This window comes from Cyprinus carpio, chromosome A3 (genome assembly GCF_018340385.1).
Source record: "Cyprinus carpio isolate SPL01 chromosome A3, ASM1834038v1, whole genome shotgun sequence".
Lineage (NCBI taxonomy): Eukaryota > Metazoa > Chordata > Actinopteri > Cypriniformes > Cyprinidae > Cyprinus > Cyprinus carpio.
The window spans coordinates 3,024,992-3,036,366 of record NC_056574.1 but is presented as its reverse complement, the minus strand read 5'-3'; the positions used below and the strand labels follow the sequence as shown (position 1 = coordinate 3,036,366).

At 37.4% G+C, this 11,375-nt stretch overlaps 3 protein-coding genes across 3 annotated transcripts; 2 read left to right on the top strand and 1 right to left on the bottom strand.

The window, feature by feature from the left end:
- Nucleotides 1-281: 281 nt before the first annotated feature.
- On the bottom strand, nucleotides 282-1,984 carry LOC109063173 (UPF0538 protein C2orf76 homolog). The gene is made up of 5 exons (XM_019080244.2): nucleotides 1,578-1,984; nucleotides 1,410-1,460; nucleotides 1,283-1,320; nucleotides 956-1,037; nucleotides 282-766 (listed from the first exon to the last, which is right to left on the bottom strand). The coding sequence occupies exons 1-5, from the start codon at nucleotides 1,705-1,707 to the stop codon at nucleotides 690-692; spliced, it is 378 nt and encodes a 125-aa protein (XP_018935789.2). The 5' UTR covers nucleotides 1,708-1,984; the 3' UTR covers nucleotides 282-689.
- Nucleotides 1,985-3,449: 1,465 nt separating this feature from the next.
- LOC109063174 (acyl-CoA-binding protein) lies at nucleotides 3,450-6,229 on the top strand. The gene is made up of 4 exons (XM_042733992.1): nucleotides 3,450-3,603; nucleotides 5,351-5,468; nucleotides 5,571-5,633; nucleotides 5,777-6,229. The coding sequence occupies exons 1-4, from the start codon at nucleotides 3,595-3,597 to the stop codon at nucleotides 5,848-5,850; spliced, it is 264 nt and encodes an 87-aa protein (XP_042589926.1). The 5' UTR covers nucleotides 3,450-3,594; the 3' UTR covers nucleotides 5,851-6,229.
- Nucleotides 6,230-7,140: 911 nt separating this feature from the next.
- LOC109063169 (voltage-dependent calcium channel gamma-like subunit) lies at nucleotides 7,141-8,663 on the top strand. The gene is made up of 2 exons (XM_019080239.2): nucleotides 7,141-7,272; nucleotides 7,681-8,663. The coding sequence occupies exons 1-2, from the start codon at nucleotides 7,252-7,254 to the stop codon at nucleotides 8,290-8,292; spliced, it is 633 nt and encodes a 210-aa protein (XP_018935784.1). The 5' UTR covers nucleotides 7,141-7,251; the 3' UTR covers nucleotides 8,293-8,663.
- The last annotated feature ends 2,712 nt before the right edge of the window (nucleotides 8,664-11,375 follow it).

The following is an 11,375-nucleotide window of genomic DNA, read 5'->3' as shown; positions in this document are numbered from 1 at the left end:
TAAAAATCTCTAAAAAGAAACGTTGTTTATTGTTTGTAATCATTTAAAAAGTTTAAAAGTAATGTTTGGATGTCTAGTTATTTACACTGATACATGATACAAATTCAAATTCAAAATGGTACAGTATGCAATGACTGCACTTGTTGCTCTGAAAAAAAAAAAAAAAGTACTAAATGTTAATAAATTTTTAGTTTCGCTTTCCGGGTCTGACTGATAGGCTGTCGTTATTGTGGCTGTTGTACTGAAAAGAAGTCTTGAATTGAACTTTCAGTCAATCAATATTTTTGGTGTTGTGAAAGCATGATTTATACATTCAACTTTATTTAACAAAATGAAAATCAACTTCCAAGGTGACATTTAAATAAAATTAGATATCTGGTATCCGATTGGTTGTAAATAAAACAAAAAATAAAAAATAAACATTTTTGCGCAGAAATTCACAGTATTAATACCCAAGAAAATAATTATTCTGTGACAACATCTCCCTTCAAAGTTTGTCAAACGTGTACATCAGAAACAATGCTGAAGGTTTTTGAATGGTAAAAATAAATATAAAAGTATAGCTATAAATGAAATTAAAATAGATGTTTTGATCCAACTTGAAGAGATCAATTGCTCGTCACAGCTGAAAAGAAGTGCCTCTGATGAATATATACTCCAAGACCTCTTGTGTTGCATCCTGATTGTCATCACCATTCTGTCTGTGGATTGGCCTTGAACTTTTCATAGTCTGCCATTTTGAAGAAGGCAAGTTCTGTCTCATTGGCTGTGAGGAGAGGAAAGGTGTTGAAATACAGAGATTTCAGCAGGTACAGGTTCAGTTTTGGTTAAATTTGCACACGGGCAAAATTAATTACATATAAAAAAAAATAAAATATTTATTTTATCATTCTATGAAAATGTACAAATTTAATCTGCATTGAATCTCAAAGATCTAAATATTGCTTTTACTTACCAACACCACATGCTCTTAACCTGCAGCCATCACGAAGAATCAATGTTTCATCGTCCTCTAAACTCATTACCAGCTCATTCGTCTGAAATCATCAAAAACAAACCTCATTATTAATATTAATTATAATAGATTTACTCATTTTGTTAAACAAACACAAATAAAAAACTATTCATCATGAAATTTGATTGTTTATAACCATCAAGTGGACATTTCTAAACTTTCGTGGAATAAAAATGAACATGAAAGGAGTACAGCTGAAAAACATTTTTTAAACATGTCAATATTAGAAGGTTTACGCCACAAGTTGTTGATCTGAGTTAAAGTTACCTTTGCTCCATGTGGCTGGTGTATGATTTTCATTGTATCTGCAACAGCACATCGACATCACAGGATATTAATGTAATAACTGTTAATCTTATTTATTTGTTTGTTTGAAAAATAAGTGTATAGTTACCATAGTCAAACTTCTTAAAGGGTGGAGGCAATCCAGCTCTTGTTGAAACATCTAAAAGTATTTTAGTTTAGATACCATTGTTTATTGTTCAGCAAATATCTGATTTACACGATAAACATGAATCATGTGAACTGTGGTGACAATGTATCTGTCGTCATCGTGTCTTACCTTGCGTAACAAATGTAATAAACTCCTCCACCGTCTGATCTAAATTAACGTCTTTGTAAACCACCGGTTTAAAGTTGCGATGCTCAAAAGACCGAACCAGACGCACTGTCAGAACCGCCAGATCACACATCTCGAGCCCGGTCACATTACAAACTACACGCGTTACAGAGATAAAAGTAAGCCTTGAAGTAACAGGCCTAAGAAAAATTAATGATAGCAAAGCAGACGCGACCACTTCACTTTTTTAGCGTAGGCTACTTCTGTAATTATAGCAACGTACTGATTTCGAAGCGTTTCTTCTTCTGTGGGTTTATTTCGAAGCGTTTACTTCCAGCATGTTCTGAGAAAGAATGCAATTCTAGACCGAAATAGCCGCTGTGTCGATCAGGTAACGTCAACAGCATCGGGCAAAAGCAATGGAGCTGCAGAACAACAGATATTCAGCACGTGACTCATTCAACGCGGAAACAAAGTGGTAAAGAAAAATAAATCCACAAAGTCTCCACACTTCAGAACAAACCGTTATGTTTATATTCTATGGCTTGACTTGCCTATGTTTTCCGACTTTGTAAGCACTATATTAGTGTTAATGTATAGCCTGTATCTATTTATCCGTGTCAAAATTGGAATGCAAATGAAATATATATTATCATTTGGACACTATCCAATGGGATAAATTACAATACTCTAAGAATGAAATACAGTTGAAAATTCATGATCTTTTGCAAGAGTGGAAGTTGATAAATGTCCCAGTGGACTAACAGAAAGTTGCATGGTAGCAAACAAATCAGATTGGATCTATTTCAGCTATTTCAATGCCCTTGCAATGGACACATTGGTGGCATGACACAGACTGTTAGTAAGTAGTTAACTATGCAAAAAAAAAAAAAAAAAAAAAAAAAACCTGTTAAATCTGATTATAACTGTGTGTGTGCGTAAACATAAGGCTCTTTATAAGGGATCAGGGCCAGCATGCACAACATGCTCACTTTTTAAGGCTGCTGCTGAACCATGAAAATTCAATTCAAGTCAATTCAAGTTTATTTGTATAGCACTTTTTACGATACAAATCATTGCAAAGCAACTTTACAGAAATTAAGTTTCTACAATGTTTAGGAGTAGCTTATCAGTGATGACTCAGTTTATGTGCATATGGCAGAAATGTTCAGAAAAATCAATAAAAGATGTAAACAAACAGACGATTAACACTATTAACAGCAATTATGCAATCAAACTTATAGCAAAATGTGGGTAGTTCTGTATGTTGTCTCTGGGTTAGCATCATCTGAGGTCCTCTGAGGGGTTGGCATCATCTCTTCTCAGGTGTTCTGGATCCAGACTGGAGCTTGTGTACATCCTAGTTACCCAGGATGTAAATCAATATCTTATTGATTCAACATATTGAATCACAAGACAGCGCCATGTGAAAATGTCATTTATGACTGAGACATCATATAGTAAAGTTTATAAACAGAATATCTGAAGGTCATTTGCATATGTAGATCAGTGTACTGTAGTTAATTACTGAAAAGCTTTATATATAAAAATTTTTGCGTTTCCAAACATGTCTAAATTGAATAGGCACAAATGCTTCAGGTTCCACAAGCCTGTATTTTAGTGTGTTTATTTTTTATATACGTTAACAGTAGATCACCTTAGCTAAGGATCAGCTGTTTTGTCCAAACACCTAAATGCAAAATCACTGTTAAAAATCATGCAGGTCAGTGTAAAGCACTTCTGTTGCAATGAGTGTCTTTTGTTTGACTAACTTAGGACATCTCTATATTTGCACAATACTCTCAATCTGGCATCCCTGAAGTGACCCTGTGGCCCAGTTACAAGAAGCTACAGTTTCGTGAATTTGATTGGACATATTGCTCAGTACATGCTCCGGCAGCCAATGGGGTGCGAGGGGGCGTGGCAGCCGAAGCTACAGTAATCTTCTGAGAGTCGCGCTGCCATCACAACGGGCTTCAAGCACTTCGTTATACAGTAACAGACTGAAACATCTACAACCATGTCTGAGGTCAGTATGAACAGACAACACGCCTTTGTTTGATATGAGAGTATCTGAGGATTGCAGTGTATGATTAATGTGCTGTAATTAGAATTACTGGTAAAGAAAACTACATGGTGCCCTTTGTATGAGCACACGTGATGTTTAATATTTCCTAAGTCTTGATAATTAATAACGGTTTAGTTACCTCGATCGAGAGAGGTAATAAAAAAGGCCAACTTTACATGCAGTAAATAGCACTGGATGGCATAACATACATTTAGAGCTCAAGAGAGCGTCTGTGTGGGTGCGCGTGAGTGTAAAGTGCATTTATAATATAGCGCTACTGAGCGAGCCTTTGTGTTAGTTTGAGCTGTTTCTTAAACGTTTTGCACGCGCTACAGACTATTTTGATCGCTGCGCCGCGTTTTTACGATACCTTATATGAATGGTTACCTTCATAAATCGTGTCGTAAGATAATTGAATTACTTTCTTTCGCGAAACACAAAACAAGATGTTGATAGCCTTACTGTTCATTTTTAATTTATGCAAAGCGGTAAAAAAAATGAAAGGTGATATTTGCTTACCGCCTCCTGTGTTGTTTGCACTGACGAATGTCATATATACTTTAGAGTGACATGAAGGTCAGTAAATTATGACAGATTATACAGTTTGAAGTGAAAGATTTAGATGAAAAACCGCCGCGTTCTGTTCAGTTCCGTTACCGTCTATTCTTATACTATTGCTCAATAACAGGACGTTTTGGGAAGTTATTGAATCAACTGAAATGATCTTTAATATTTAATGTTCTTAGATCGTTACAAGAGCTTTGTAACGTTGTAAGTACATTTATTTTAGTATTACAGCATGCGGAACTGACTGCAACACGTTAAAAAAATTATAATAACGCGAAAAATATTAGTTGACGTTAACAGTTCTTCTCCAAAAATACGTGTCAGTTAAAGGTGTGAGAAGTGGGTCTGTATTTAGTCTTTATGCACTGAAATCTGATAACATGTTGCCATGATAAGACAGAGGTTTTCTCGAGCACGTTGTGTGGTTGCTGTAACAGGAAGATGGATAACAGAAGCTGGTCGATGATGAGGAGCCTTAGTGCGCATGTCACGTAATTAGGTCAAAGAATCACAGGCATAGTAAAGTGTGTGTGTGAGAGAGAGAGAGAGAGGGATGGAGTTTGACCCCCGTGATTAGAGATCCGCTAAAACCCTTTTTATTGAGTGCTGTCCATTGTGCATGGTTACGTAATCAGTTCATGTCATCTGCCAGCATCATGGAGCAAGACCAAGAATGTAAAATAGCCACGACTAAAATCTTTTCAGTCCTTTTTGTTAGAAATAAGAATGAGACATGAATGCATATGGATGGAGAGGGGTTTACCCTTTTTTGGGGGGGGGGGGGGGGGGTGGGTGTCACTAAAAGTGATTAATATTCTGTTCTGGTTTAAAGCTGTTTCACACCAAGGAAATTACCTAAATAAAAGTAATTGCAAAGTAAATGCATTCATGCCACTTCTGAGCAGATCTATACCGCTGAATCCATAGCAGCACAGCAAAATAGTTGTGAGTTGTGAATTTGGTGAGATGAACGGCTCACCCTAGATGCAGTTATTTTAATGAATCGTTTAAAACTCTCACACACTCCTGAGTTACAGGATTGAATCAGTCTGATGAACTCACTCACTGAACTGCAAATTTGTCCATCACTGCATGTATTTGTAGAGTGTTCTGTAAACTCATGTTGTTGGTTTTTTCACAGGCTGAGTTTCAGAAAGCAGCAGAGGAGGTCAAACAGCTGAAAGCGAAACCAACGGACGCTGAGATGCTGGAAATTTACAGTCTGTACAAACAGGCCACCGTAGGAGATGTTAACACAGGTGAGCGTTTCCTTATCAAAATGAAAGTGACTAATAAATGTGGCCTACGTTTATCTCTAAATCAAAATTGCAGCTCTTTAAAACAAATGTGTGTTTTTCCAGCTCGACCGGGCATGTTAGATTTCACTGGCAAGGCCAAATGGGATGCTTGGGAGGGCAAGAAAGGTCAGTTTCTCCTCCCTACCAGCAGAGGGCAGTGAAATATCATTTTAAGTTTGTGTTTTTTCAGCATCTTAACTTGCAACACTGTAAATGAACTCCAAAAGCAGCTCACTCTGTGTGTGTTTTTCTTCTCCTGCACTTTTCAGGTATGAGTAAGGATGATGCTATGAAAGCATACATCGCTAAGGTGGAAGAGCTGAAGGGAAAATACGGAATCTAATAGACGGAACCTATCATGGCCAGCCTGTCTTTACCTGTACTGTTCTCCAATAAAGTGCCTTCAGGCCTCAAGTGTGGCCCCTAACAAGGGTGTTACAGTTATGCTGAAGCATGCAGACTCCGTTCCTGAAGGAGAGAATAGGCACATTCCTTGCAGGCCAAAAGAAATTGTCCACCACTAACCACATGTAGTGAAAGCCCTAATGAATTCAGATCTATGCAATGCCATAAAATCACTTTTTTCAAAAACCATGTTTGCTTTGTGTTTTCTTACAAACACTGACTAAGAAAAACATGTTGGATTTCCCTTAAAAAGTTTGATATGCTTTTTTTTTGAGACCCTGTGAATGATTTTATGATTAAAAAAATGATCAAACGCATTTACTGTATGAGTGTTGAATTTATTTGTTTCAAGATGTAGTAGTGCATTTCTGTAAAATAGCAATATTCTATACTATAATTGAGTTGTTTTCCTTAGACGGACTTGATAATGTGTCTGGCTGTAACTAATATCAAGTTGAATGATTTTACTTGTCCATTATTCCTAATACATAAGATCTACCTTAATTGTTACATAGCCAGTACTTGATATTATCAACTTCCTATCAGTCATTTGATTGCAGTTAAGAGGTATAGGCTGACGTCACCTGAACAGACATTTACAAACACACAAGGGCTTTTAAATATTTCACTCTAGTTCATTGGGTTTATGTGGTGGATGAGTGAGTAAACATCAACATAAGGTTTTAATTGACCTATGTCCCCATTTTCAAAGTTTTCCTCGATTTCTATTCCACCTAATGTCTTCACCTCAGTCTGGAAAGGGCTCAAAGTCTTTTCGAGACTATAAATTGCATAATTATGTTTTGGGTCACAGTCACCCAAAAGGGACTTTGGTCCGTCAATAGTTATGATAATCAGCAGTTTACTAAAAATGTGACAATGGGATACTATACTGTTAAGAATATTTATACATATTTTTGATTTTGTTTTTGCATACATGCATGAAATTTGACTCAAGTTTAGGCTTCATACAGTATTTTTGTTTTTTCATATATTTATTTATTTAACCCCTTACCTTTATAGCAAACATAAAGAAAATTAGTTGTCAAAAAAAAAAAAAAAAAAAAAACCTAGGACAAAATGCCCAAATTTGAAGAAACTCCTTACAGATGCTGTTTCCAGCATAAAATCTGATTCCTAGTTACTGAAAACCCAGCACCCGTGATCTGCGTATCTAAGGAACAAGACAAGATGGGCGGGTTTGAAGACTGAACTACTTTTGCTGATCGACGTCAGTTAATGTTATACTAAAATTATACTGTACTTTCGACTGGAGTTGACTTGGCTTCTTCGTCTCGCTTCTCCTGGTCTGTGGGCTTTAAGGCACATTGAAATCAATATGACGGCAATAAAAATCAGGGTAATGACTTTTAAATGTATTTTTAATGTTTATTTGACATTACTGTTATTCTTTAGAGTGGAATCTTTCATTACAGGAAATAAAAAGGCAAGATAAGCTTCTTAATATTTAATAACGCAAGTTCGACAGTGCCAAGACTTGGACAAGAAAATATACAACAAAATGAGGCGTTGTTTACATGGTTGTGAGAAGAGAAAAGTTTGTTATTTACAGAAATGCTTTTCTTATAATAGGCTATTCTTATTAAACTGCATACTTTAAAGTTAAATAGATTTTAAACACTTGAATTTTCCAGCAGTCTGGCAGTTTTCAGTCTTCAGAAATGGCAAACCATAGGTGCCTGCAGCAGAATCGCACTTTGATACAGCTATGGATCAGATTTCTTCTGATACCTCTGTTTCTCTCTAGGTTGGGGCTGATCCACGTGGGAAGTCCACTCCTCTTTTTTTAGACTTATTTTGCCGCAGTCTTATTATCCTGTGTACATTTCTGTCTGTCATCCTCTCCTCAATTGCAGTGTGTGATGGTCACTGGCTGCTCACTGGCCGCCGTATGTTTGGCCTGTGGTATTTCTGCTCACTGGAGGAGCAGCAGGGCTCTGTGTTGGGGTCCCAGAGTTTTAAAGCATCCTCTAACTGCACTAGACATCTGGAGGAGGCAGGGGTGGATGGTCTGGGTTTGGGCTTGGCGGCGTGTCGTTCTGTGATTACTCTGGCTGTGGTCAGTGCCATATTTGGACTGGAGTTGCTTGTGATGTCACAGGCCAGCGAAGGGAGGGACTCCAGTCGACGCTGGACCTTCGGGGCATGGCTGGTGCTGCTGGCAGGGGTAATGGCTGCTGGAGGAATTGCAACTTTTGTACTCCTGTTAGGGGCATTTGCAACGCTCCTTGGGTTTACTCTCACCTTCTGGTGTCAGTTCACTGCCACCTTCCTGTTCTTCCTCAATGGAATGGCAGCACGGCACATCCAGCATATTGAACCACTGTTGCCCTTTAGTGGACCTCCTGACAAACTGTAGAAATAAGGCCAGCACTAACAATAAACTCTCTAAAACTTGGAGAAGCTACATTAGAAGCTGCTGTTGGTTCATCTGGAGCAGTTCTGTATCTGCATTCTTTTGCATCAAGTGATTTTGAAGATTTATAAATAATGATTTAGAAATAATGATTTATAAATAGTGGACTTTCTTAAAAGGTCCCAAAATGGCCCAATGTATCAATGTTAATATGAAGGAATTATCCATTTTCTTTTATCACAGGTGTTATTTTAAATAGCGCTTTGCATTGTGTTGTGTTTTAGGGTTGAAGGAAATGTTTGAAAACTTAATAGAAAATATCCTGGCATAAAATTACTGCAGGCCTGGTGTGCAAATAAATGTTTTTACTAGTTTGTTTGGTTGTATTTTATTTATTTTTCGATCATAATGCCTTTACAGCAGATTGTTTCATTCTATCATTTTTATTTTTGTCATTCATTTTTAATTTTAATTAATATTATTGATGACCAGCAGCTGACAACTGACTCCAGTTTCATCTGTGAACAATGCATCTTTACAGTTCATTTAATAAAGAATAACAGTTTATTTAATAAAGAATTCTCACTTTTACATCATTAAACAGACTTTCACAGTATTTTAAAACTTTCTTAACTATACACGGGGATCAGTTATTTTTATAACAAGATTTTTCTTTTCTTTACATTTTTGTGTTTTACAATTTAAGGCATCATCATCAATATTTACAGATATACCACGGTATGAAAAAATATAAAGGGGTCAAGATGTCTTTTAAAATATGTTTCACTTATGAAGGTAATTTATTTTTATTTTTTAAATTAGTAATTTATTTTTTATTTTTGCAAAACATGATATTTCTCACCTCCCAAAATGCTTGATTTTGATGCTCAGTTTCCTTTAAGGGTGTGTTTACACTTGGCAGGTTTGGTTTTATTAAAACAAACTCTGTTAGTGCAGTTCATTTGTATAAGTGTGAACACTGCCATCAAAACCTGGGTGCGCATCAAGTTTCCACATTTCCAGGGCCCTTGTTCCACTTCGAAACAAAGGAAACTTACAAATACCCACACTTGTGGTCTTGGCCACTTGAGGGCACATGCACACAACAGAAAGTTAATGCTCAAGGCTGTCCCAGACACATGGTGCATCCCAAACGGGATATATCACCCTCCAAAGGGCACTTTGAAGTGAAAACAATCATGGCTGCCATATTGGAGGTTCGTTCCAAACCAAAGTGCTCAAAACTGGCCACTTCAAAATGGGCCTTCAGAATGAAGGATTTCGAAGGGTACAATTGATGGACACTTCGGGCTCCCATGATCCTTTGCGCTGATTCTTTTCATAATGACGGCGCCTCCGTGTGGGCACGGGATTATGAAGGGCACTTCAAGAAACAGTTGTTTGGTCCCCTACACCCTTCAACCCTTGGACGCTCTCACTCTGGAGGGTAAACCCTTTGAATGGATTAGGGCACAGAGATAAGCCCTTCCAAATGGAAAGCAGGGACAGATATGACTAGATGCCCTATTAGCGGCTGTTTCTATGGGACGCTTATTTTAAGCTGTCTGCCATATTGGAATAGTCAAAGCAGGTCCATCAACACTTGAGATCAAATTTCCTGTGTGTCTGCAAATGCAAAGTTCTGTCATGAAACTCTAGTTGGAGCAGGCTGGTGGGTCGTTAACCCAAATGCATTCACAGCGTTAAACTACTTGGCACAAGCTGATTGGTTTATGTTGCATACACAGCCAGTGAGCTTGCTGCTTTACATTTAAATGGCTGGTTAGCATCCACTAGAGCATTTCACAGTGTGCTTTCAGAGTTCCTCTAAAAGCCTCCAACTTCCCCAGCACCACCTGTATAGATCTGCTATGGGTTATTACCTATATATTATATTTGTGCAGCAGCAGTATGTCTTAAATACTCACAGCACCATATCTGCGTATTTAATGGCAGTAGCAAGTTCCTGTACTTGTTTTGCAGCAGCAGCAGCAATAACCAACAGCAGCAGCACAGCAGATCTATTCTGCCAAGACCAAATACATTAACACATATCCATTACCATGCTAAAATCTTCTGAGAAGTGTCATTGACAGAACTGTAGTTATACCCATGCATGTATATGTTTATCTGCAGTAGACTTCAGCAGATGCTTTTTCTAAACTAACACAATTACTAAATTGTTCCATCTGTTATAGAGACTGAACAGACATTTAGAAGTTTATTTTAAAATGCTAAATATTGAAAATCAAAATAAGGCAATGTAGACACTTGCATTTTTACTGCATCTGAAACCACATATTACCGTACTATATTGTAGGCAAAAAGCAGTATGTGACAAAAGAATTATGTCTGAATTCACAGTACTCATAAAAGAGTAAGCAAAAAGTACCCAGATGACCTACTACTTCTGGTGTGATTCTGAAGTGTGCATCCGATGGACACTTTACTATCCCATGAGGCCACGGGAGAGGATTTATGAATTGCAGTGAAACGATGCAACTGGCACTGGTAGGTCACTTTTTGCAGTCACAAAGTAGTTACTTTCTCAAAAAAGGTAGCCACTCAACAGAGTTTAGGCGATTTCAGATCCAGTCAAAAATTCTACACATGCTTGTGATCTTCACACCCATTTAAACACTTTGGTCAAATACAGGAAATATGTCATGTAAGTAGACAAGTGGTCAAGTGAAAAGACTGCAAGTGTGGGAACACAAACAAACGAACTAAAAACAGGATGAGATGTCATGAGATGTGACAAGGTACAGTAACTGGTTCTTTTTATAATATGAGCAATGTTGCCTTTTGTTCCACAGTAACTGGTTCCATAGCTCTTTGTCCAGGTTACCACCATACGTACACATAATATGAGCAATTTGCCAGTAAACCTTTTATAGTTTTCTTTTATAGTCCAAAAGAACATGAAACAGCTGAAACAGCCAGGTCCTTATTAGCAGATCATTACTCCATGTGTTCAGTTCTTAGGAAGTGATCACGCCACTAGCTTGTGCCGCGTCACCTCTTTACACATTCCATAAGCTCTTTGTGAGTGTGGATGCAAATGTCTATAACCAGGTAAAAATAAC

What these genes read in the sequence shown, in the direction of transcription:
- LOC109063173 (XM_019080244.2), bottom strand. Translation starts at nt 1,707, where the DNA reads ATGTGTGATCTGGCGGTTCTGACAGTGCGTCTGGTTCGGTCTTTTGAG. An exon ending in TATTACATTTGTTACGCAAG is followed by an intron (nt 1,461 to 1,577) that starts GTAAGACACGAT and finishes AAATACTTTTAG; the next exon opens with ATGTTTCAACAAGAGCTGGA. An exon ending in CTTTAAGAAGTTTGACTATG is followed by an intron (nt 1,321 to 1,409) that starts GTAACTATACAC and finishes GTGCTGTTGCAG; the next exon opens with ATACAATGAAAATCATACAC.
- LOC109063174 (XM_042733992.1), top strand. An exon ending in CGTAGGAGATGTTAACACAG is followed by an intron (nt 5,469 to 5,570) that starts GTGAGCGTTTCC and finishes GTGTTTTTCCAG; the next exon opens with CTCGACCGGGCATGTTAGAT. An exon ending in TGCTTGGGAGGGCAAGAAAG is followed by an intron (nt 5,634 to 5,776) that starts GTCAGTTTCTCC and finishes TGCACTTTTCAG; the next exon opens with GTATGAGTAAGGATGATGCT.
- LOC109063169 (XM_019080239.2), top strand. Translation starts at nt 7,252, where the DNA reads ATGACGGCAATAAAAATCAGG. An exon ending in TGACGGCAATAAAAATCAGG is followed by an intron (nt 7,273 to 7,680) that starts GTAATGACTTTT and finishes GTTTCTCTCTAG; the next exon opens with GTTGGGGCTGATCCACGTGG.